This window comes from Chionomys nivalis, chromosome 22, assembly GCF_950005125.1.
Source record: "Chionomys nivalis chromosome 22, mChiNiv1.1, whole genome shotgun sequence".
Lineage (NCBI taxonomy): Eukaryota > Metazoa > Chordata > Mammalia > Rodentia > Cricetidae > Chionomys > Chionomys nivalis.
In genome coordinates, this window is record NC_080107.1 from 15,493,515 (window position 1) to 15,521,276 (window position 27,762).

Sequence of the window (27,762 nt, forward strand, 5' to 3'; positions counted from 1 at the left end):
AATATGGTTGACCATTTCACTGGTTATCACAGGCTGCTTTTTATAGCTTGTTATTTCCTTCATCATATTCAATTGTAATGAGTTAGAGGCAATTGTTAGAAGAGGAAACAGAAGCAAACACTATGAAAATAGTAACAAGCTCAAAGTCCAATCAGAGAAGTAATATAAAGTAGAAGAAAGCTCACCGCGTTTTGGAAATTCTTCAAGAATGTCTTTGTTTTGCAGTTGATCACTGTAATTTAATGTAACCAATATTATTGGTTACCCGTAAGGACTTACACTCTCTTCTGCATATTGTCTTTATAAATTTCAACATATTAGATGATTGTTTGGTTGAAAAAGATTAATAGGTATAAAAGACTACTCTTTAAAAGATAAAGTAATAATAAAGGATATAATAACTAGGGTAGTGTATAACACCTGAAAGGTGTTGTCCTAAATGCTTTACATTTTTTTACCATTGCTAACATTATCCTCACTTTTATCATTTCTACTTTGTAGTTGAGAAAACCAACACATCAAGATGTGAAGTATCTTGTCTAAGATCAAAGACAAAAGATGTGTGTTTTATAAATTTCATAATCATTTACAAGCACATAAATGCTACTTTAAAATAATAATAATAATAATACAGGGCTGGAGAGATGGATCAGTGGTTAAGAGCACGGGATATTCTTCTAGAGAACCCAGGTTTCAATTCCAGTACCCACATGGCAGTTCACAATAGTCTGTAACTCCAATTAGAGGGGAGTCAGAGCCCTCTTCTTTCCTCTGTGGTTACTGTACACATGTGGTACACAGAAATGCATTTAGGCAAAACTAACATCATCTTCTGATATCCATACACACCCACAGAAGCACTAGCACTTGCACACACAAGTGCAGACACATACATACATCACACAAACACATGAACACACACCAAATTCACACACATCACGCACAAGCATGTGGGTACATACTTAAGTAAGTACATACACACACAGACAAAGACACACATTTTAAAAAGTAAGAAAAAGAATTTCATTTATAGCCGGGCGGTGGTGGCGCATGCCTTTAATCCCAGCACTCGGGAGGCAGAGGCAGGCGGATCTCTGTGAGTTTGAGACCAGCCTGGTCTACAAGAGCTAGTTCCAGGACAGGCTCCAAAACCACAGAGAAACCCTGTCTCGAAAAACCAAAAAAAAAAAAAAAAAAAAAGAATTTGTTTAAAAGAATTTCATTTATTTTACCAACACATAATCCTTTGTTAGGACCTGGTTTCAGTCATCTGTAGAATCATATACATGCACTTGTTCTAATGTTTATGTATGCAGATTTGTACGTAAAATACATGCACACAAATAAAACTTACTTATCTTTATCAATATGCAGATTTATATTTACAATTTCTCACTGAATTTCCACTTTTGGGAGTTTTTAGATGTATCTCAAAGTTGAGAAGTCAAAAATCCTAAGAATATTATCATAGTCTCCTAATATTTGAAATAATATATCCTATATTCCATAATATCATAAATAATAGTAATCACTTTCAGCCAAATTTTATAACCCCCATCACAGCCTCTACCCTGTACCCAGATGTCAACTATTAGGGGTTAGCCTTTTTAAAGGGTATTAGAGAGAACACTATCTCTTAGCTGCCACCTATTTTTGTTTTTAATTAATTATTAAAAAAAACTACTGTGGTTTGCAAAGCATAATAATTTGTAGGAATCCTATCTACGAGTGCATTATATAGTCCGGAGGGCTACATCTGAGAAATCCCAACCCAGAGTCCTACATGGAAATGTTGCAACAACTTATGCTGCCAGGAGTTCCTTTAGGATGTGTCTCTGAACGTGAGTAGAAACCCTGTGAACTCAGGACTTCTGTTATGTATATTTATTTATTACATGGCATGGATATGTGCGCGTGTTTGCATGTGTGTGAGTACACATGTATATGCTCCATATATATGTGTATTGCTAGAGGTTGATATTGAGTGTTATCCTAGATTGTTCTCTACTTTATTTACCAAGAGAGGGTCTCTCACTGAACCTAGAGATTGCATATTTGTCTAGACCAGCACTACAATTAGAGAAAAGCCATCATTCCTGTGGGGATCTGAACTGTCTTCACACTTGATTAACAAGCACTTGAGATGCTGAGACTTTTTTCCAGTCTCTCTATTTTAAATTTTTGTTTAAAATGCATACATGCTTACTTTTAGAGTCCTTTCAAGATTTTAAATTTACACCTTAGTTTTCCATTCAAATAATTAAGCCACCCGGAAATGGATCTGGTTGTAAAAGTGCTGGAACCAAGTAAAATGGCAGTTTCTCAGTTCTGCATCTTGCCACATTTGCTTCTCCAAACGTGGAAAATGCAAAGAGAAAGCACCCCAAAACTACACAGAACTCTCCCAGTTGACATAGTAAAAATATAGCAAATATCCAAACTTCCCAATATTGAAAAAAAAGAGTAAAACCAGGACCACATGAACTGTTTCCCATAGTCCCAAATCTTTAATGGTACTGTGACCAGCAAGGAAAGATGAAAACACAACTGGTGGAGGAATAAAATTGATGTAAGATGATTGACAGGGAAAATGGCCTCTGTCAGCAAAAATACTGGAGGAAAAAAATCACTTTCCATAATCATTCTTTGAATAACTTCAATCTTCCACTCCAATTTGAAAGCCATGTCTCAATATCTACAGATCTACAACCCACCAAAGCTTAAAATTATGTTTAATGGTAATAACAAGAGTAGCACTGAGAAATATAAAATTGCTTGCTAGATTAAAAACCAATTTTAAATATTCTTACTTATATCTTTGAGGGGAATAAGTCCCGGCTAAGTCCACAGCTGATATCAATAGGCAAAGCCGCTTCAGTGAGCATGCATTCTACTGCAGCTTCGAGATGCGAAGCACAGAGTGTTGGACACCAAACCTGGCGCTGTCGCTGCTGTGTCCCCCAAACTGCAAAAAGTGCTGCAAAAACTTCTTCCTCCTGCAGAAATGGATTACCCAAGATCTTACCAATCTAAGAGCAAAACCTTAAACTGGTGCATTTGGTTGATTTCCCCCAAGCACATAGTTACTGGTAACTATATGAAACCAGGCAAATTGTTCTCCCAATTATCTAGTTCTTCCTTTTCACTTGTTGTTCAGGAAATCTCCTACCGTAACAGAACTGCAAATTCCCTAAGTCCAAGTGCAAATCCGTGCAAGTGGATTGCATGATAGCAACCTCTTGTCCTCCTGTCCTTATTTGGGGTTTCATTTAAGCTCACCCAAATGTAGATCTAAGCACAACTGAATTAGCATTGCTCTTCATCAATTACCCAGCTGTACCATAATGCAGCAGTCATGTAAGAGACCAAGACACACCCACTCTTCTGTAAAATGATACTCACAAGAAAACTATGAAAGAAAATTAGATAATTTAACATTTTTATCTCAAAACGATAGTCATTTAGCAAGAGTGTCCGTAATTATGGTCACTGTAATATTTTGATAAATTTGTACTTATTAAATTTTAAATTCAAGAACTTGTTTTTTTTTCCTGTGAGAATATACTCCACACCCTTTCTGATTCTCAGAGAAAAGGATTCCATTTTAATGAACATTCTAAAATGTTCTACAACTGCAGCTTGTCAAGAGTGCAGCTGTGAGTTGAATGTAATATTATTATTATCTTCCAAAGCTGACTCTAGCTATTCAATTTTTTAGAAAGGCCATCTAATGGACAGATTAACTATTAATCTTTGTTTTCTTAGGCATTGATGCTGTATTAAGATAGCTCAACAGAAAGCATAGTGCCTGGAGCATATTATATAAATTTCCCACAGAAATGCTTTTACTGAATTATGTTTAAATGATTAATAATTCAGTCTGCACTCTACTGTCTAAAAGTTAGAGGCCTGCCAGTTCCATTTGACAAATGTTTGCATTGCTTTGCAGTGCATAGAAGAAAAACGCCTGCTGTCCATTCGTTTCTCTAGTCAACAATTTGGTATAGTTTCTTTCAGTGTCTGATTCACTGCTAAAAGAGTCATCGGGGATAAGTTGCTGCAAGGAGGGAGACAATGAGTCCCAATAAAGGCTACAAGGTGGCTCAAGGTTTCTGCTATCTGATTTAATCTTGTAGCATTTTAAGTTACATATATATGAAGGATCTCAAATATGGAGAATTTTACCGATGTTCTTTGTTAGGAAATAAAACAATGAATTATTGTATTATTTTACCAAAAACATACATAAAATATAGGTTATATTTGGACTGTGCAATAAGAAAATGGACTGGCAAATTGAATCTTGAGGTTTCAGTAAAGTGTGTCTAGACTATTTCCATTAATGGCTTGAATCATCTCCTTCATGTTTAGTGCTAATAAATGCAATTTTAATATACATGGGTTTGATACTATTGGTTAGCCTTCTATGTGCTTCTGAAAGCAATAAATATAAAAATTATTTTAGGATGGGTGTGGTGGTGCTGTAGGTTCAGCTTTCTGAATTCCTAATCCTTTGCTCTCAGTTAACCTTCATATTCTGTGGTGTTGTACAAAAGTAAAAAAGAAATAAAAAATATCTTGACATTTGACTGTTCCAAGATTATATGATATTGACATTATCAATCAATGTTTGTATCCATTGCAAACATCTCACCCAACTATCAAAAATTGCATGCTTCCTCTTGCTACTTAAGCTCAGGCATGATGCCCACATCAACTCACTCGATTTTAGAAAACACTTTATCTTAAAAGCTAATCTGTTCTTCGATTGGCTCATTAATTCTAGTTGCTCCTCTGTGATAATACGGGAACCTAGTTTCTCTTCCATATGAAATACTTGAAGCACTTTGAAGAAATGCAGTTCCACACTGTGCCTTTTCTGTGTTGCTATGACACACTGTCCATCTGTTAGTCAAACTCCGCAGAGTCATTTTTATTTTAATCACAAAGGTTTTGCTCCATTTTTCCCGTACTGAACAGAGGAGGATGCCCTCTCCATCTTCTGTCAACACAGGCTAAGGTTATATTATCTTTCTTGGCAAGAGAAATTGGTATTGACTTGATATTAATAGTGTTATTGATGTTACAAAAGGCATATTGGCAGTTTTCTCTCTTACCAAGCCTATCTCTTCCCTGTTGTACTGGTGCAGCTGGATACATCTTGTACGGAGTTCTGAGTCTTATATGCACTGTCAATATCGATGATTCTATTACATTTGATTCACATTCCAAATTTTATCACAAAGAAAGTTCTTTTTAAGGGACTGGAGAGATAGCTTAGTTGTTAAACTCCTCAACTGCTCTTCCAAAGGACCCAGATTTGATTCCCCGAATCATGAGGCAAACAGCCATCTATAACTCTAGCTGCAAGGAGTTCTAGGGCCCAAAAGATCCACAGAAAATGCATGCATATGGTACATAGATACACGGATATGCTAAATGCTCAAACACATAATATGAAAGTAAAAATTAAATTTCAGAAAAAATTATAGTGATTTCTTATCTAGTGTGTCCATTACTCTACTGGGGCTTATTGTCAATGTGTATAGTTTTACCTTTAATTCAAGGAGGAATCTGAGTTGCATAACTGAAAAATAAAATGTAAATATATAATTAACTTGACTGAGATGTCCTTAAACAATAGGAACAATTTTAAATTTGAATGTCAATCTATCCAATTTCAAGTTTTGTGATTTTATTTGTTTCATTTATTTCCACCAAGTTTTTCCCACCACAGCCTAAGTTATCAGTTTAAAAGTCACAAAAGATAATAAGGGGATGAATGGATCATAGTCATTGGTCAAAGTGGTTTTGGCCGAAATCCTTTATAAGCCTATGATATTGTGGATATTTTTCTTTCATGTGTGGTTTTATATGTTGAGTCATTTTATAATTTGATTTTATTATACATTTTATTATTTTATTTTTATTATTAAATAAGCAAAGTTCGTGGCAGAAATCTAAAGCACAAACTATCAGTGTGTGTGAATGTAAAACAGAAGTCCTTGACATGTTTCTTATTTATTGATTCATTTATTCTAAATAATGGAACTCTACAGTCATTCGTCCTTCAAATTTACTTCCTCGCTTTATAAATAAAAGGAGTGATTAAGAAATAGCAAGATAATAACAGATAGCACTTGACTGCAGAAGGAAACAATTGATCACTAAAAGCACAAACGACGCTGCAGTTATTCCTTATGAGGTCAAGCTGTATCATATCATGAAAGAGTAATAGTGATTAACATTTAATATTGTAAGCACCAGCCAGTAATAAACCAGTTTATGTACAAAGATGCCTATGCTAAGTGTAATTTTACAAAGCCCATTAAATATTATATAATAAAAATTTCAAGAGAAAACTACTACCTGCAACATAAATCACACTTATTCAAAGCACTTTGACACCCAACAGTCAAAGCTTAATACAAGAAGTGTCATTATTTGCACAGCATGGCTCTTTGTGTGTGCATGTTGTGCATGCGACTAATTCTTAGCAAGTTGTGTAACAAGTATCAGTTATATAGATATATATTATGAGCAAGCTACTTAAAAACTAATGTTATTCATATTGCAGCATTCATTCACATGGTATGAGAACCCAACATAAGCTCACCTTCCTGCCGGGTTCTCTCTTTGGTGTTGTTTCGCACCTAGACCCTGACCATTTTCTGAGGATTCTGGCATAGACAATCACTAATGTAAATATATCTCTCTGCAATCACAAGAAGCTACTTCAAGGGAAAAGGAATCCATGACATGAGCAGGAAAATAAAGACCTTTTCATTTACATATTTTTGGGTAACATTATAAATATGAAAAGATATATTCGCAACAACTCAGAAAGGGAAACTACCTAAATGTCCCCCACCTGATGAATTGAAAATAAGAATGTTTTACATATACAATGGAATACTATTTGTAAGGAAAGGAAAATCTCCTGCTAAATTGATGGAACTGAACATTATATTGAGTGAACGTCCAGACCTTGAAAAAAAATGCTCTTTCTCATCCCTATGGCCCCTAGCACCAAACCTACAGATGTCGGTATATAATCTGGAAAAACAACAGAAAACAAGAAAGTAAAAAGGGCATCGTGATGAGGTGGGGGCTATAGAGAGGGGAATAGCTGAGTACAGGAAATAAAAAGGATGAATGAGAAAAAATGAAAAAAAAAAAAGGTGGCTTTAATTGGAGATGAAGAGGCCACTACAGAAAGGGAGGGAGAGAAAGAAAATGAAAAAGTAGCATTAAAGGTATTTGGTTCAGGGAATAATTACCTATAATTGCTATATAGGTGAAGTTATGGCATATACACACATACCTACATACATATATACCTACATACTCTTGCCTGCATTTTAATTAGTTCTTATATGACATACTCTGATTTTCCCTCTCCTAACTCCTTCCAGACCCTCCACACTTACCCAACTCTATACCCTTTCTTTTTCTTTCTCTTTAAAAAAAAACAAAAAAATGACTAAGCTATGAAAGAGTATTTGCCATAATTGTAAAGCAAAAATAAATATAAAAACTTTTTATGTTGCTTTATTGGAGAAATTCCCACAAAAACTTCCAAGAGAAGAAAGTATTTCATAACTGTAATTGATAGATATCCATATGCAGGAAGTTCTATAATTCCTGTGGATTCACCTAGACTTTTTGTATGACATAGGAGAAAGGCAGCATTTTAAGGGTTTCAGACTTAAAATATGGTCAAATTTGACCGATATTTCTGGAGGTATATCTCAGTTGACAAGCACCTTCCGTGGATGAGCAGAGTTCTTGTTTTTGATTTGCATAACTAAAAGGCAACAATGATAACAATAACTCATGTGCAGGGATGAAGGCAAAGAAGGTAATCCAAATCTAAAAACAAGAACAACGGGGCCCAGTGTCATTGGAGACCATTAAAAAAATAAAACAATTGGTGGTTACATGTTGTGCACGCACACACAGGAAATAATTATATTTAATCATCAAAAGATCCCTTTCTGTTACAGTGAAGAAGGGGAAATAAATAAAGATCCCTTTCTGTTACAGTAGAGAAAGGGAAATAAATCTATAGAATCAAAAGAATTCTAGAAAAGACTAAATGGAGTTACAAATCAGAATAATAATACTAAGTATAATAAAATTCCAAAAAATAAAAATAAAATAAAAAGCTTCTAACACAATAAAACTGAGGTATGATATCTTTAAATGTACCTACTCAGTTTGGGTGTCTCTATTTTTTCTATCTTGAATTATAAATTTTAATTTGGAGACCATAACTACATTATGGTTCAGAGAGTGATCCATAACATTCTTATTTTTGATTTTGAATGAGATGAGTTAGGTAGGTATATAAGAATGAAAACTAAAAGAACAAATATCAGCAAGGGTGGATGGATATGAATAATTAGATAGTGGGAGAGAGAAATGGGGGGATCACTAAATCAAATGCTCAAAAGAGGAAGCAGAGATCAACCGGAGAAGCCCCATTGAAGTTGTCAGCTGGAGTAATAGATTGATAGTACTGGGTGGAGCAGTGACTCAGGTAAAACTTTCCACTAAAATGAAAAAATAGCAACAAAAACAAAATCACGTCACCGGAAGTGCTTACGACATCCAGCAGAAACCGACTGTGGTAACTAACTGAGGTCGTCAGATAGGGCCCTGGAGCATTGCTTGGGTCTGAAGTGGCAGGGGACAGACCCACTTCCAGAGCTTCTCCCTGAGTGACCAGATTTTATATACTTGTTCTTTTTTTACAGGTGCAAAATTGAAAATGTTGACTTCCCCAGAGCCAAAGGGCCTTGTCCCCTTTACAGCAGAGTCGCTTGAGCTCATAGAAAATCACGTTGCGAAAAAATGCAACGAAGAACATGAAGAAGATTTAAAGCCAAGCCCTTGTTTGGAAGCTGGCAAACAGCTTCCGTTTGCCTATGGAAGCCTTCCCAAAGGAATGGTGGCAGAGCCCTTGGAAGATATGGATCCATACTACTATGTTAAGAGAAATGTAAAGATTGATTATCATTATGGAAACTATATTTTAATTAGTTTATTTTCAGCCACTTGAAATACAGTTGAGATAACACATAATAAAATAATAGAAAAAGAGCTCTTTCATAATGAATTTTATGTGAGGTTAGCATATTCAAGATAGTTAATAAACCTGATATGGCATCAGGATAATATTAATAGGCTTAATTATTTTAAAACATGTATTAATTAATGTAATACATTCCTTAATATGAATGACTTTTTGTGGAAATATACTAATTACATTTTTATGTTTATTAATTTAAAATAATCATAAAATAATTAGAATATGGACAGAAATTTCAGAACCTTGATAATATACTCAGTAGTCATAATAGTGCATCCAAAATAAGTTTTTCATTTTCACTCATTCATGTATTCACAAATTCAAACCTACAAATTCTGTACACACACACACACACACACACACACAATACCAGAACAAGCACAAAAATGCTAAGTATGAGAATGATTTTTTGTTATAAAATGCAGAAATATATGTGGGTTGGTGAAACTGGAAGAATATTTATCTCAGAAGCATAGTTCAGGGACTGGAGAAATGTCTCTATGGTTAAGAACGGTGAGTGCTCTTTCAGAGGTCGCGATTTTGAGTCCCAGCACCTGTACAGCCGCTTAGGACACTAACTCTTTCATGTAACAGTAGTTCCAGAGAATTCCAAGACCTCTTTTTGCCACCCTGGGCACAAGACACCCACATGGTTCATGAATGCATCGTGACAGAACCGCTATACACATACAATAATTAAAATGAAGTAAAGTAACATTTCAGTTACAGCTTGCAGAATACTTGAATTCTAATAAAGGCAAGATAGAATCTTGGGCAGGCAACAGCCAAGATTAAGTCTTTAAGGGGGTGGAAAGGGCAATGCTATTCCTGGAAACTCAGTCATGTTGCCAAAGGTGAGATAATGGAGATTTCGACATGGGCTTGATGTAGTGATCAAAGGACATATGGCATGGTGATGGCAGGTCAATAAAACTAATCAAGCAGCTTTCTAAGTTAGAAGAGAAAGGCTCCAAAGAGGAGATAGAAGAGAAAGCAAAGGGGGAGAAAGGAGTAGAGAGAGAAGGGAGAGAAAGTGATAGGAAATAAGAGGAAGGGGAGAAATTGGGGAAAAGAGAGGAAGAAATAAGAGAAATGGAGCAAGAGATGGAGAGGGATAAGTGTGTTACTTTTAGTTAATCCAGTGTGTGCACTGATATTCCTTAATAAAAGTGACTTTTGCAGAAATATGATGATCATCGTCTTCTAATTATTGTTTTTAAAATAATCGTTCAATGTTTTGGTTATGGGAGAGGAAAAGAGGGAAGGAAGGAGAAAGAGATGAGCAGGGAAGCCCTGCTGTCCAGGGTCCTATCTAATATTAGGAAAAGGAACAGCAAGATACAACTGACAGATATTGTCAATATTTACAATGTGGAAGAGTGAAGTTGCCACTGACAAAAATTAAATCTATTAAATTAAGGGAATATGAAGATTATCTACTAGTATTTTGATAGTCACATATACAATTCACTGAAGTTATCTAATGGGGGAAATCAAATTTAATGAAAATCTGTGGAGAATACACACACACATACACACACAAACACACCTCTGTAATACTATCATGGTAAAATACTGTCATTTGAATTATTTTGATGACATTTTAGTTAAAATGCAAATTGAGTCCTTGTCTGAATTATTTCAGCAGTCACTTTGTGGCGTGTTTGGGTCATAATAGGCAGTAAGCTTGGGCATGCAGAGCTGTTACTGAAGCAGTGGTCAGAGAACTGTGTAATGTGTGCAGCCATGTTGGGAGCAAGACCTTCGTTGTTTATTATAAAACCAAAGTCTTAAAAAACAAAGTAGGTACTTAATGACAGACCCTATGCCCAGGAATGTTTGGCTAAAACATAACAGATTCCATGTATTTTTAATTTTTTTATGTGTGTGCATTGTTCTGCTATTTTTGTCTGTTTTTCTCTTTTAATTTTTTTTTTACTGTTTCTGTTTTGTTTCCTTTTTTTTGAGAAAGAAAGAACAAGAAGTTAGGTGGTTAAGGGAATGCGAACGGTGTGGGAGGAGTTGAGAATGAGAAAGAATATGATCAAAACTGATTGTATGAAAAAACTAAATATTTAATAAATCTAAACATTCACATAAAGATGATAAGTAAAAGTAAAACAAGATTCAGAGTTGCTTATGGCCCTCTTTTTATGAAGCACCTGGGGTAAAACTGCAAGGATGTCTTCATGCAGCAGTGCTATTTTCGCTAAAATCTGATTTTCTGAATATAAGGGCTTTCTTTGGCTTATTCTCTTCAAGAGAAAATAGAAATAAGCAGCCATAAAATTAAGATTACAATTGCAACACAATCTAAAACCACTTATCTCTTCGTAATGAGACACACACATGTCATATTTCCCATGAAGTTTGCGACTGTTCTGGAAGTGACCATGGAAAGTAGAGTTTAAATAATTACATTTGTCGCCATTCAGTTTGTTTCAGTGGAAATGGGAGAATCGTTACAATGGCAGAACAAAGCCTCCACAGCTACATGTTGAACTGCACTTTCCTAAGAATTGAGTCCTAGAGTGGTTTCCAGTAGAGCCGACATGCATGCGGAAATTCCGGCAGTTGTGCATTCCTGCAATTTCTTTTTTATATGCACCTGTCAATATAAAGAGCAATAAGTCATATCCCCTGCATTATCATAATTGACTATATAGTAGACTATTTTAGGATAGAAGATTATTTTTTATCTATCCCTGGTGACCAGGTCTGTAATTCTTGCTAGACAAAAATATTGCAAATTCAAGTCCGCTGTGGTCTAAAGTGTGAGTTCAAGGCCAGCCTGCACAACTTAATGAAACCGAATATCAAAAGAAAACAGAATTTAAACAAGCTTAGGATAAATAGTGGAAGAGGCTTTGCCTAGCATATGTGAGGCCCTTGGAATAAACCCTGTTAGAAAGAAAAATAATTAATACCCAATTTTGATTTTTAACAATACCTTTTATCTTATTATGTACTATAGTTATATTATAAAATATTCCATCTTATCTCATCATTTTCAGAATATTTACTGCTTATAATGATCTTTTCAGTGTTGAGATAAAACTCAGGCCTTGCTAAAGGCTAGAAAAACACTGTCACCAAGTTACATCACCAGACAGATGTGTTTATGCACATCCCAAAACTAATAATATCACTAAAGGAACAGATTTAGTGAATATACATGCTTTATACTTTCAATGACCATATATATAATATATAGGCTTATTATCCATCTATAAAAATCTAAAAATATACACAAGTGTCACTGTACACAAGCCCACATGCATATATGCATATACAAATACATTAACCTATATATGAATCGTGTTCAATTTTAGAATATTTCTGTTCTTCTAATACACTCATTAAGTTAATGCTTTAATATCCAAAGTTCTTTTGTTTCCATTATATAAATGACCATTTTTAGGTAGGTTTATGTCAATAATACCAAATAAATTATATTTTTCAAGCATTAATTTTTAGTATTTTACATTTTCCTTGTTTTATTTTTATTGCACCTTAATTAAAATATGATTGCAGCACATTTTCTCTATTTGTCCCTCCTCCAGATCCTCCCTCATAAATAATTTAAATAATTCACATGATATTTCAAAACATTGGTTCTTCTTTGCGTTTATAATGCTACATTGATTTTCCCTGGTATACAATTAACATTTCCCCATTCATTTAGTGAGATATTGCCCCTCTGATACCTTTAAGTGTGAATCCGTGCACCATCTAGAGTTCAACTGGGAGACAGGGCTGTGAGAGCATTGCAAATGACTTTCCTATGTGTACGACCAGCAAAACAAAGCAAAGTGGTGAGCAATCACGTAACACTAAATATAGATGAAAACCGTGAGAACAGCTTCTTTTTACTTTAACTATGATTAGATAGCAAAACCAAGGTAATTATGCCCAGATGTCAGACTGCTGAGCAGTGGTGGCAACTCTTAGCTAACTGTATTTTCTGTGGTTTCTTACAGACTTTCGTGGTCTTAAACAGAAACAGAGTAATCTTCAGGTTCAATGCCGTTTCCATCTTCTGCACGCTGTCTCCATTCAGCTCTCTCAGAAGAGTAGCTATCAAGATGTTGGTGAATCCATATCCTCCCAAGGGTGGTTGGCTGTGTCTTCAAAACACTAATAACAAGTCCGGATGTTCTCTTAGTCAACAAGGCTTTGCCTTCAGTACGCTAATAAGCCCAGATGTTCTGTTCTTCAACCTCTGCTCAAGAACTCTTTTTCCCGTTGGTACTTTATGTCATCATATTAAATATTAATTTTCTGGGTTAGTTTTTTTTAAAACACATGGAAAATAGAACTTAATAAAATAGTAATAATAGTTAACAAATGTTAATTCTTATTTTCCAATACAAATAACATGGATTTTCAATATTTACAAGAGGACCTTATCCCTTGTCCTTGTATCTATAAAAACAATTTATAATAATAGGTCTTTTCTAATGTAATTTAATATCTATTTTTCCTTGACCTTGCCTTACCCTTTTTCGCCTGCTGATTTTGATTAGTGTCCTCACTGACAGCTTCTTTTTGTCGATGACTAATCCACCAGAGTGGACATTGGCACTACAGTAAGTTATTTACTTTTATTATATACATAAAACAGTCTATAATTATGGTTTTCAGAATTTTAAATTTATTGTATTTTACTAAGTTATAAAATGCATTATATTTTGAAACATAATACAATTTAACTTGCTTAAAATTTAATTTTTTTAAAAAAGAGGTTTATTTTGCTCACAGCTTTGAAGATTTAAGAATACAACACCTCTGCTCTTAGGTTTCAGTTCTAGTTATGTTATAATATGGCCCATGAAAAGAGCAGGAATTCTTTTCAAAGCGGCAATTCATATCTTGATATCATAAACCAATGAAATTCATGAAGCCAACTTTAGATTTTCTATGACTCTCCTGTGAGTCCTGTGGAAATGGGTGGGCAGGTGCCTCAATGACACCAGGACCTACAAAAAGGCCCTACATCTTAAAGATTCCAGCAAGTCTTACATCACCACAGAGGGACCAAGTTCCCAATATGTAGGCCGTGGCAATCCATAACTTAATATTTCTATCTTTTATTTACTCATATATTTGTGCGAAATACTGATATGAGCACCATGACTACATTTTCTAAATAGAAACAAACACAAGCAGATGTCAATTTGAGGTTTTTTTTTTCCACCCTTACATTATTCTTAGTTTTTGTTTTGTTTTTGATATTTCAAATCAGGGTTTCTCTGTAGCTTTGGAACTTGTCCTGGAACTAGCTCTCGTAGACCAGGCTGGCCTCAAACTCACAGAGATCGCCTGTCTCTGCCTCCTGAGTGCTGGGATTGAAGGCATACGTCACTTCTGAGTGACAAATTATTCGTAGTTTTTATTGGTGTTGTTTTGATTCATGATTGCTATGTAGCGCTTACTTGCCTTTACGCAGAGCCTCCTGGCTCAAACTCTTGAGTCCTGACATTCTAAGTGTTTATTATTAGTTTAAATATCTACAACTCTAAGTGGATTGAAGGTTTAATTATATTAATTGGAATGTTTAGGTCTTTTGCTATCTATACATACCATAGTATCATATGCACGGGGTCTCACCTCATAATTGATTTCTCTCTTCTTCAAATTTTTATTTATTTTATTCATTAATAAATCATCAGTTTTATACTTTTCACTGTCCTTGGAAATCTAAAGAGTCTGGTTTCCAGTAGACAAATGGGAAAGTGCATTAATTCTTTTTTGGAAGTAAGGCTTCTTGACAATACCTTCGAGCTTTAACTCTATTCAAAACAATTCTCTGTGTGTGTCCTTGAACATATTTGTATTAAATTTGGGTTTAAATCCTATGATAATTAATTATGCTAAAGTCTCTATTTGTAGTATATTTGATATTTTCATAATTTGCCTAGGTACTACATAAAGATTATATCTAACCTCTGAGTCGGGACTGTTGGGAAGAAGTGATCAGATTCATTAAGCAATGCTATCACACAGGCATCACTGAAGGCCTCTCTACAGCTCTCTGCTAAGCTTCAAAGGGAACAGGATTTTTGGTCCTTGTCTGATTGACTGTTCCTACCCAACCAGCAGATAGAATTTTACTTTCTAGCCAACTTGTTTTCCACAGTGGGTGGCTGTCAGAGACAGTTTTAGAGCTGACAGTATACTATTCTCAAGAGTTAATATTTGTGTGATTTTTTTTTCCTACAGGAATACTCTGCTTGGGATTTACACATTTGAAATCCTTGTAAAAGTCATTGCAAGAGGTGTCTGGGCAGGGTCGTTTTCATTTCTTGGGAATCTATGGAACTGGCTTGATTTCAGTGTGACCTTGTTTGAGTGAGTAGTGTTTTACATTGCAAATATTTTAATGATTTCAGTTCATGGTTTCCTCAGACTACTGTTTGTGGGTGTCCATTACAAATGAAAGGAATGGATAGTTTGCTGTCCTATAGAAAAGGGGTATTACAAGAACACATTGCGAGTGGCTTTTATTTTTGTTGTTGAGTTCAGGACACGCTTGTGTAATTTAGGAGGTTTTTATTCATTTGAGGCTCAGTATTGAAACAGTTCCTTTAGCCCCATGGTTTGAGACCCGTAAATGTGAGAAATATCTGAATAAAGTGTTTAAGCACTCGCAGTTCGTGAGTGTTATGTATAATGTCAATTTTTATCTAACTTTTCATTGTTTGTATTGACTGTATTCTCTTTTATGGATATGAAAATGGACAACAGAGTAAAATTTATGTTAAAATTTTGAAACAGACCACTTTTTCCTTGAAAACAATTTTTATAAAAAAGAAAAAAAAAACTGTCTACCATACTGTAGAAATGAAATGTAATGACCGCTATCTTTATAATCATTGTCATTACTATTCCCATTATCATTTCTGTTGTGTTTGCTGCCAGCTAACACTCATCTAACCTTGGTAACAGACAGCCTGTCTTGTTTGAATGTACACAGCTATGAAATTTTAATATATCATTCCATGAAGTTCCCACAAAGTCCTCTGACTAAGGAAATACCCCCCCACTTTAAAACTGAGGTAATTGTGGCACAAAATATTAGCCGTATTTCTTGTCACACAGCTAGTAATCATTGGGTGTCCTTTCCACCTAGGCATTCTGGCTGCAGAGTAGATTCTCTTTTACAGTATACAATCTACCTTTTGCTCTTATTCCTAATAATCATCATGGTCCTCATCATCATGAGTTTAAATACTGAAGATGAATTGCATTCTTGTATAATGTATGTGTGTGTGTGTAAAAAAAAAACATATATATGTTTGTTTTTTTGAGATAGGGTTTCTCTGTAGGTTTTGGAGCCTCTCCTGGAACTAGCTCTTATAGACCAGGCTGGCCTCGAACTCACAAGAGATCTGCCTGCCTCTTCCTCCCGAATGCTGGGATTAAAGGCGTGCGCCACCACCACCACCCGACTCTGCATTGCTATATTTAAAACCAGCTAGTAGGTTTTATTTACATTCTCATGTTTTGTAATAAGATAACATTATTTTTTGTTTCGTTTTTATTGAGCTATATATGTTTTCTGCTCCCTTCCTTCCTCCTCACTTCTACCCTCTCCCGTGATTTTATACATGTGTTATAGACTGTTGTTGCACATGAAATTTGGCACAGAGTAAAAGAGTTACAATCTCAAAGCTTGAATCGGTGAACTACTACCACATAGTGACTGCCTTTTTCAGAGCAAATTTGTCTTCCAATCAACAATTTCTAGAATGGAAAAGTGGGAGCATAGGAAATTCTTGGAAATATAGTTTCTCTAGCACCTGATTTCAAAGACCATAGATCCGATGACTTCTAAATAACTTCACTTACTCCCACAGGCTTATCACAAGATTTTCGCCTCTCAACTTTCTTGTAATGCTTAAAGCTGTAAGAACCTTGCGAATTTTGAAGATTATTCCTTTGCACCAAGGTAAGAAATGCTATTGGATTTATTTTCTTCATCGTGATTTTTTTGTGCATCTGTGGATCCATTTGAACTGTCTTGTTATTACTCAGAAAGTATGTGAATTTGAACATTATTTCCACTTTGGAGACTATCTTAAGCCATGTAAATCTTAAATCTGCTTGTCATCCCGGAAAGGGAGGAAAAGCAATACACATAACTGTTGTTTATGTGGTGGGGCTTTCAATACTTGCGATGCAAAATAAAAATTGTGATTATATTTTTGGTTGTCTTTACATATTGTAAAATAACTTATAAAGGTTCCTTAAATTCCAAGGAAAGCAGAGATTATAAAATAATACCTTTGACTCCTTATTTTCTTCATTTCAAAAAACCAGCTGAAATGAGTGAACATAGACTGATGTGGTTATCAGCAGTACTATGTAAGAAACATAGTCGAACAAATTTATGACTTTAGTTAAAGAAAGACTTGAGACAATTACAGTGAATTCAGAATTTCAATTTCAGAAGCTTGCCAGAAAATCTGGTCCACCTTCGTAGTCTGGTCAAAGTGAATATAGACTTTTTTTTTATTCCAATCATTGTTGTTGGTTTTAATTCTCATGTCATGCAACATATAGCACACAATAAATATAGCTATAACTTCTATCTATATGGTTTACACAATAAATATAATAAATATAAGTTAGAAAGGACACAGCAGAGCTTAAGAGGTTTTGAAATATGCTGAGAAAATGTATATAGAGTGTGTATTTTTTTATTTTATTTTATTTTATTTATTTATTTATTTTTTTTTTGGTTTATCAAGACAGGGTTTCTCTGTAGCTTTGGTGCCTGTCCCGGAAGTAGCTCTTGTAGACCAGGCTGGCCTCGAACTCCCAGAGATCCGCCTGCCTCTGCCTCCTGAGTGCTTAGATTAAAGGCATGCGCCACCACCACCCGGCATAGAGTGTGTATTGATAACATGATGAACCAGATGTAAGGAAGAAGCTGCTGTTGAAGCCATAGGAAGGGTCAAGGTTGGGAGTGAAGATGCAGAATTAAGTTCTCCTGTGAGGTAAAAGGACAGAAATCAGGTCAGATTAGAAACTGCAGATTCAGGTTTAGCAGGTGAACCTGAGAGAGGAAGAAGCCAGTAGCGTGTGTTGCATCAGTGATAGAAGAACTGAGCCTAGCTGAAGCACCAGGCATCACCGGGAGTGCGCTGACTCTTGGGCCTTACCAAACACCAGGTATCCATGACACTGCCATGCTAACTTTCTATCACTTTGTTTGGTTCAGGTGATGAGTCGCTCATACCCTTTGCTCAGTCCAGCCTGTCCTATCTAATCTTGGACCTAGGTTGTCTGAAATGATTTTAATATGCTTATGCACCCCTACAGACTCAATTTACCCTAAGTAAATTTAAAAGGCAATACACTTTATGCTTCCTGGACTGCCATCTTTTTTCTAAGTGCCAGGCAGTTGGCACTATTTTCAGGTCCTACCATGACCATTATCATCTGCGCTCTCAAAATATAATCAAAAGCTCCTATTTATATAAAAAACCTATATAATCAGGGCTGTGGCACATCTTTAGAAATGACCATCTTACATAACCTTGAATAGTTTAGAGTAAGCCATACCATGATCTCAACTAGTAAGATTCCCTTTCTCCTTAGTACTTAAATACGGTACCAACATGTTCAGGGATGTTCTCACAGACAGTTAAAACAGAGCTGTGATCCTCACAATGGAAGATAGTGAGGAGTAACTGCAGCTTCCATTTCTGAAAGTTAAACCAATGTTTACCTGTACCTTTTGATATGATGTGTCGTTAAAAACAAAAGACACACACACACACACATACATGCACACATGCACACACAGAAACAAGCAGAGTAAAGCAACTTCACTGGGCTGCAGCAAATTATATACATTATGATGCAATCAGTAATAAGGACACCCAAGGTGGATTCAGTGTATCAATAGTGAGACTTATAGGTAACTTTTATGGTCAGAACACTATGAAAAACACATGTGTCCACATTATGAACTTGATACACAGGCTGAGAGCAAAATAGGCAAGTAGACTAGAGAATGATGTGACGAAAAGCCAACCTATAAATATTTGAGAACATCAAGTTGCATATATTAAGCATGGGTATTTTAGGATCTCTGAATTTACAGCCCAACAAATATGTTTAACAAAGTAGTTTGTGGCATGGCAATCGACCCAAAGCCGGGGATGAAACCGAGTAGTTCTGCCCTGGTGAGGACAAAACAACTTTAACTTCATTTGTGCCCTGAGAAGAATAAGAACATAAAATGGCAGCATTTTCTTCTTCATGAGAGTGATTTTTTTTTTAAGAAAGATGAACAAGTTTTAGTCATTTCAAGATAGACATGCCCCTTCCTTGCCAAGGGAAGCAGAGTAGGTCACCTGCCAAAGATATACACTACATGAACAGATAGGACACTGCTCGAAAGAAAGCAATTTCATCTGTGCATTAAACAGGAACAAGAAAAAGAGCATATGGGGTATTTTATGCAATTCTAATGTTTTTAGTTCTTAAAAATTGTTTTGCTTTTAGTGTTTCATGATTATCTTCCCCCTCAGCTCACTCTAGAACCCCATTCTGTCTCCATCCCAGTGCCCAACATATTCTGTGTTGTTAATTCACCCTTGATTCTAAATGTGCTGCCCTCAAATGCTTGAGTGTGGGACGATTCACTGGGGCATGGCATGGCTGTTGCACCTGCTGGCTGCTGTGCACATCAACTCACAGAAGCCCTGCTTATCGCACGAGACATATATTGACTAGACCCATCTTCTCATTCTGAGACTTTCAGCAGAAGAAAAACCTAGATTTTTCAGGCAGAAAATGAAAATTAGATAAAACAGACATATATGTACATTTTTAAGAATAATGATATGAATTATAAGATGCTGGATGAACACTGAGTGGTCATATAAGTAAAATGTGTTATTATCAGTGCAGCAAACAAAGGCACAGTATTAGGGAACACGACAGAGGTTCTGTTTCAGCTCATAATGAGATGTATTAGCAAAGTTTAGAAAACCACATTCCATGTTGCATGATTGGTGACCTTCAAAAAGACAGAGCAAATGTGAGATATAGGCTTTCCCAAAGCATTAGAATTTGTTTCTTTGAGTTGTTAATGAAAGGAAGCCTTTAGAAACAGCAAAGTAGTTTTACTAGATAATTCAGACACAATGCTTTAAATCAAAGATGATTTGTCTTGCTTTTCTGTATGAACAGTCTGGGCAATGACATGACAAAGCTCAAACAGCCATATACTTTAAATACTATCTCTGCATTATCTCATTGAGTATCATAATTACCAATGTCACAGGATCCTCTAGCTATTACTTTGACTCCCAATATTTGTTAGTCTCAGGCAATAGGAAGTAGAATGAAGGAAAGATCTATTGATTTCAAAGAGACATATATTTGCCATGAGGTTTGCTGTAACTGCTTGGTTGGAAATAATGTTCTCTTTTAGGTGACAAAACTTGTGTCTTTCTTTTCAGGCCTGCAGTCAATTGTGGCAACACTGGCCCAGTGTTTGAAGAAACTATTTGGTGCTATAGTCCTAACTCTGTTTTCTCTGACTGTATTTTCTCTACTTGGGATGGGTCTCTTCATGGGAAATCTAAAGCACAAATGTCTGCGTTGGCCACAAGAAAATGAAAATGAAACCCTGTACAACAGAACTGGAAGCCAGTATTATACCCCAGGTGAGAGTGGCTCCATCGAATGATGGAGAAATCTTTAGAGAAATGGACACTCCATTTCTGGAAAAATTATAAAAGTTATAACTATACTCAAGGACTAATTTGAATCTGTTTTTCTTTTTTTTTTTGTAATCAAAATTACAAAATTTCTGGACGTGGGCAGATGCACGAATCCTATGGAAATTCAGATGAGCTACATGTGACTGACTCGGGATTAAACACAGACCCTCATTTCTTTCTTTTCTTTTCAGAAAGGGCGAACTTCTACTATTTGGAAGGTGAGAGATATGCTCTGCTCTGCGGCAACAGGACGGACGCTGGGTAGGCGCGAGTAATACTCTCCTCCAACATGAAATTATCACATATGCATTGAATGTTATATGATTTCCTGCTATCCTCAGTCGACTTAATTTCCTTACTTTGTTGTCAACATTATGACAAAGAGCTGTCTTATGTTGTTTGAGAAGTTTTCTACAAATTTCTGTAGATTATGTATCTTGGAAACAACAGAAATGCGTTCCTCAGTCAGGCAGACCTAAATCTTCAGGTCCAATTTCCTGAAAATTTGCTGTCTTGCTCTTTGGACTTTTAGAAGGTGCCTTTCAGCTGAATCTTCATAGCTGAAGCAGGACAAAGTCTCTCAGATCGCCTCTGTAAAAGTAGTAGCCATACACAGGAGACTTCATCTTGACCCACTCTGTCATCAAGAGCCCCATCCCATAATACCATCACCTTGGAAGGCACAATTCCAACATAATGACTTTGAACAAAAGCAGAAGTGTGTATTATGGAATACGATTAGTTAAAGAAAAGCAACAGGCACATGAGGAGAGTGACTTATTCTAGCCTAAAAAACTAGGAAATTACATGGATGGAACTCCAGCGAAGATCTGATTTATTGTCAGTGAGTCCCAACACCAGCAATTAGCAACGGATAATATACAGTAGATCTTAAGTTGTGAAATTTGATATTTTCTGTAACTTATTCATTCTTTTAATTTTAATTTTTTTCTTTAAAATTACATTTTACATTCCAACCACAGTCTTCCCACCTCACCCGTTTTTCTGTCCCCTCATCTTCCTCCCAACCTCCATCCACTCCTCCCAATGGGTCAGAACTTCCATGGGGTTAACAAATTCTGGCACATTAAGTTGGGCAGGACCAACCCCCTCCTCCCTGCATTTAGGGCTGAGCACTGAGCATGGCATCCCAACATAGGTAATGGGCTCCAACAAGCTAGCTCATTCAGCAGGGATAGATCATGGTCCTATTGCCAGAGGCCTCTCAGATGACCCAAGTTTCATCACTGTCTCCCACATATGGGGGGCCTAGTTCGGTCCCATGGAGGCTCCGTGGGTGTTAGTCTAGAGTTCATGAGTTTCCATGAACTTATTTCAGCTGTCTCTGTAGATTTCTCCATCATGATCTTGACCTCCCTGGCTCATATATTCCCTCCTTCCACTCTTTGATTGGATTCCATGAGCTCAGCCTGTTGCTTGGTTGTGAATCTCTGCATCTGGTTCCATCACTTACTAGATGAAGTCCCTTTTACGATAGTTGAGTTATTCACCAATCTGATTGCAAGAGAAGGCAAGTTTTGGCACTCCACTATTGCTAGGAGTCTTAGCTGGGTCATTCTTGTGGGTTTCTGGGAATTTTCCTAGCACCAGGTTTCTCCTTAACCCCATAGTGGCTCTGTCTATTAAGATATCTCTTTGATTACTCTCCCACTCCATCCCTTTCCCCTTTGACCATCCTGTACCTTCACATTTTCATCTCCCATCTCCTCCTTTTACTGCCTTCTGTGCTTCCAGTTTACCTAAAAGAGCTCATCTAATTCCCCTTCCCAGGGTGATCCATGTGTTCCTCTTAGGGTCTTCCTTGTTATCTAGCTTCTCTGAAACGGTGGATAGTAGTTTGGTTGTTCTTTGCTTTACATCTAATATCCACTTATGTGTGAGTACATAACGTGTTTGTCTTTTTTAATAAATTTATTTACTTACTTATTTTACATCCTTGCTGCAGTTTCTCCTCTTTCCTTCTCATCCTGCCCTTCCCCCACCTCACCCCTCTTTTCCCACCTTCCAATCCACTCCTCCTTTACTGTTCAGGAAAGGGCAGATCTCCCATTAGCAACAACAAAACATGGCATATCAAGTTGCAATCAGACTAAGCACCTCCACATGTCTTAAGGCTGGTCAAAGCGACCCAGTATGAGCAGTAGGGAATCAAAGCCATTAAAAGAGTCAGAGACCTTCCCTGTTTCCACTGTTGGGGTCCCCCAAGAGGACCAAGCTACACAACTGAAACCTAGTTACATAGAGAGTCTTCAACCAGCAACTGAAAAAAAAAAAAAAAAAAACAGATGGAGAGACCCACAGTCAAACGATAGGCTGAGCTCAGGGAATACTGCAGAAGATGGAGAGCCAGAGGGGTCAAGTACAACACATTAAAACTCACAGAATCAACTAACCTGGACTCATAGGGGTTCAGAGAAACTGAACCAATTTAACCAGGAAGCCTGCATGGGGCTGACCTAGGCCCACTGCATATATGATTGTGAGCTTTTAAAGAAGAGAAACAATAATGATATGCTGTTATTTTAATTATTTTGTGTCTATATGCATTTTACATTAATAAGATTACTTTAAATTATTAGTACATAATTATTTAGCAAGGTGGCAAGGTTCATGCTAACATGAACTCCTTTTTTATTATGTACATATGGGGGCGTGTGCCATAACACACATGGAGATACAGGACAACTTTTCAGGAGTTGATTCTCTCTTCCATCATGTGAGTATGTAAACTTAGAGAAGTAAACTTAGGGGACTTAACCCACTTAACCACCTCACTGGATGTCTCCCGTAGATTATAATGGAGCAAATAAGAAAGTAACAAAGCACTGTCAGCCAGCCATATGGACTTGGGCATTGTCCATATTGTTTTGCTCTCAGTTGAGATGTGCCACCCGTCCAAAGGCTCCTTTCTTATTCTTTCTTTCCCCTTACATTCTGGGACTTAACTAAAGCACTAAAAAAGAGAAAGCTCACCAGTACAGTTTATATAACTTTGGGTGATTCAGAAATTTTATCACTTAGCTTCCCTTCTATCCTCAAATCCAGTTTTTGGTTCTTTCTCTTTAAATTATCCTATTAAGTAATCCTCCGCTTCCAATATAATCCATTTGCATTCTGAAGGCATCTGACTATGAATATTAAGAACATAATGCTATATTTCAAGGCAAGAAATACAAACCATATGGTGTTTCACCTCTAACACCATAGTCATCAGCATGGTAAGGTACCCCTATTTAGTAGATGACTGTAACGACAAGCATGCCTTTGCTCTGACTATTAAGACTAGCAGGCCTCGGTGCACAAGTGTTTTTAAACCACTGGTTATTCCATTGTTTGTCTAAAGCACACCAGCCCCAAAATAGTGTCAGGGAGAAACTACACAAGGCTTTAAGAGAAGAAAATAGCATTTATTGAGCCAATACTGTAAGGAACCGCATCACTCCAACCTTACAAAGATAAGTTTGAGAACTCCCTGAAAGGGAAGGGAATAAATATTTAATGTGCTCTTTCCCACAAGTTCTAGCTCTGCTTTTCAATTATTAATGTGACAAATGTTTTCTCACCCTTAAATATGGGAACTGAGGGTCTTAGGTGAGATCGCTTGAAAATTAAGCCCTCAAATATTGTAGTTTATTTTTCTCACCCTTAAATATGGGAACTGAGGGTCTTAGGTGAGATCACTTGAAAATTAAGCCCTCAAATATTGTAGTTTATTTTTATCAGTGCTTTTTTCCAATATTTATACTCCCACTATATTTTCTTTATTTATACTTTCTATAGTTATACTTTCACCCTCCCCCTTTCTCTTTTATTATTGTGGTGTTATTGCTTAAGGACTCAAAATGCTAAATAGTTTACCACTGAGTCACATTTTCATCTTTTCCAGTTTGATTTTGAACAGCAAAATTATGAATAATCACACTGTGTTATATTCTTGAAATTGGTAGGTATTCTTGCAACAGTCATTATAGATATGTGAACAAGGCATATATTAGTCTAATTTAGACACTCAATAATGTATGACCATTTAAAGCATATATGTGATAAATATATACATATTTGTCACTTAAATCAATCTTTAGAAACACTTTTTGAATGTCATCTTGAAAGTACTTATAATTCCTGTTCAAAACTTTTCATGTGTATCAACTTGAAATATAACTGATGCTTAGTGTTTTCTGTAAAAAGGCAATTATTGACCTTTGTGCAGGGGATAGCTCTCTGCTTTTGGGCAGAGGGTAGATAGTATTTATGACTGGTTCATTGCCTGAAAGTTGCTTGATAATGAATACTTCTCCCCCCTCCACTTTTTGTCTTCTTTAGCCAGTGTCCTGAAGGTTACGTATGTGTAAAGGAGGGCACAAATCCTGACAATGGCTACACGAGTTTTGACAATTTTGGTTGGGCCTTACTTGCTTTGTTTCGATTGATGACCCAGGATTATCCTGAATTGCTTCATCAACAGGTAAAAAGAGATAATCTGTGGGTAACGTAACTGCAGATGTTAAAGACAGCTTCTGCACCCTTGAAAAATACAGCCCCAAATGTAAGTCAAGTTATTAAAAAGAAATCAGACTGCACACGGGGGGGGGGGGCATTTGTTGGGGTATTCGTGTGAAGAAAACTTCAAGGGCAAAAACAAAGAACGCAGCTTCTAATTGTGAAACTCCCCATCAACTCCTGACCCTCTTCCTATTTAGCCTTTAAAAGTTCATATCTACATGCTGCTCCAAGGTCAAGGCACAGACCCTGGTTTACAAGGGTTTCCCTGTAGGAGGAGGGCCTGCTTGTTTGTGCCGGCCACCCTGAACCGAAATAACCACACAGAAACTGTATTAATGAAAACACTGCTTGTCCCATTAGCTCTAGCTTCTTATTTGCTAACTCTTACATCTTCATTTAACCCATCTCCATTAATCTGTGCATTACCACAAGGTCGTGGCCTACCAACAAAGTTTTAGCACATCTATCTCTGGCAGAGATTCCATGGCATCTCTCTGACTCCGCCCTTCTTGGTCCCAGCATCAGTCCTGTCCTCTCTGCCTACCTAAGTTCTGCCCTATCAACAGGCCAAGGCAGTTTCTTTATTCATTAATGGTAATCACAGCACACAGAGGGGACTCCCACATCATTTCACTTAGGACATCCCAGCCTTAGAATGGTGCCAAAGTGATACAGCTCCATAGTAGCCACCTCAGATTTTGGATTCTGATTTTGCCCCTTGAATTCTCATACTTTTTCTTCTGACAGCAGCCTCAACACTACCAGCCAGACACACCCAGTGGAATCAGCCATCTGCTTTGCTATGTGCATCACGCTGAGCTATGTTATTTGTCTGGTCAGACACAGTAAGCACAGTTGCAAGGCACACCCTTTCATTTCAACATGAATTTGTTGAGAGCATCTGTTTACTTACTTTTTAGATAAGAAAGTAAAAGTTGAATGAATTGAATAACGTCTCTAAATTTCCAAATGTACCCACTGGAGCTCACTTTCTTGCCTCAAAGGCCATAATGGTGACTTATTTGATAAATGTGATACATACAAAGAACATTTCTAGGTGATAATTGTTGAATCAAAATATTATTAGCCTATGATATTGGCACAAATTAAGTAATAATTTATTAAAATTTCTGTTCCTTTTTATTCTATTTTATGCTTAAACAGTGCTCCAGTTGAGATGACAGAAGTCTTATTGTTATAAACACAATATCCAAATTTGCCTTCATAGCTGCTTTTTGTATAGCAATATCTCAAAAAGGGATGACGCTTGTTACAATGGAGATTCGGAGTTTCTTTAGAAAACATCTCTGCTACCTTGAATTAAATGATGTTATTACCAAAGCAGTATAGTTAATATCAAAAGATAATAGAAGAAAGAGTTGTTACCCTGAATTCTAAATTTCTTAAAAAATAATTGGGAGTATTCTTCTTTTAAAAACATGTTGTTTTGAGAGAGTTGTTTCACTGGGTCAACATAAACAACCTTGGAATAGGGTGTCAATGATATACCAAAATCCATAGTTCATATATTATAGGGCCTCCAGAGTCAACTAGGCCACACACATCATTATGGCAGAATTATATAGAGATTGCTTATGTACAGTACAATAGAGAATGGCTAGAGTGTCAGGTGAGGTTCCAATTACCGTCCCTATATACAGTGTCAAGAGTCAGCAGGTCTGACAGTGAGGGTCTATTGCGGATAGTCACTCATGCTTTCGTAAACAATGACAGTAGTTATGCTTGAAGAATAGGATTCCATAACATGTCACATATCTAATATACTTACTTCTATTATGTCTAAACTGCGATAAGTGTCTGTGTGTGCACATGTGGTCCTTAAAAATGAAAGGATATAGTCTGTAGAGATTTCCCACTAGATTAGAGAACTTCCTGGTCTTCCAAAGGACCTGGATTTGTTTCCCAGCACTGATATCAGGTGGCTCACAAACCCTATATTTCCAGCTTAAAAAAATTTGGTGCCCTCTTCTTTGTATGCACCTCCAAGCTTGTGTAAAAACAAACATGCATGTGTGTGCACGAGAGAGAAAGATAAAATGAAAACTAAAATAACTCTTTAAAAATTATTGAATAATACAGTATATTTTAAGCATAGACAATATTGATAATATATTCCTAAATGGAAATAAAGACTACTAAACATTTGCAAAGTAGAATTGTATTTTGGGTTTTTTATTTGCTTGCTTGTTTTTTTGTTATTTGTTATTTTGTTGTTGTTGTTGTTGTTGCTATTTGTTTTGAGTTTTTTTTTTTGAGATAAGGTCTCTCTCTCTCTCTATGTGTAGCTGGCTGGCCTGGAGCTCTTTGTGTAGATAGATTGAACTTGAATTCATTGATATCTACCTGTCTTTGCCTCCCATAAACTAGTGTTAAGCGTGT

At 36.3% G+C, this 27,762-nt stretch overlaps 1 protein-coding gene across 1 annotated transcript in view; it reads left to right on the forward strand.

The window, feature by feature from the left end:
- Window positions 1–27,762, forward strand: part of Scn7a (sodium voltage-gated channel alpha subunit 7) — a 76,867-nt gene that overhangs the window by 16,206 nt on the left and 32,899 nt on the right. Inside the window, exons 2-9 of the mRNA XM_057755189.1 lie at window positions 8,760–9,004; window positions 13,075–13,193; window positions 13,594–13,683; window positions 15,317–15,445; window positions 16,954–17,045; window positions 20,575–20,781; window positions 21,030–21,099; window positions 25,183–25,324. Of these exons, the coding sequence (XP_057611172.1) occupies window positions 8,774–9,004; window positions 13,075–13,193; window positions 13,594–13,683; window positions 15,317–15,445; window positions 16,954–17,045; window positions 20,575–20,781; window positions 21,030–21,099; window positions 25,183–25,324 (1,080 nt within the window). The 5' untranslated portion in view covers window positions 8,760–8,773. The remainder of the gene's footprint in view (window positions 1–8,759; window positions 9,005–13,074; window positions 13,194–13,593; window positions 13,684–15,316; window positions 15,446–16,953; window positions 17,046–20,574; window positions 20,782–21,029; window positions 21,100–25,182; window positions 25,325–27,762) is intronic.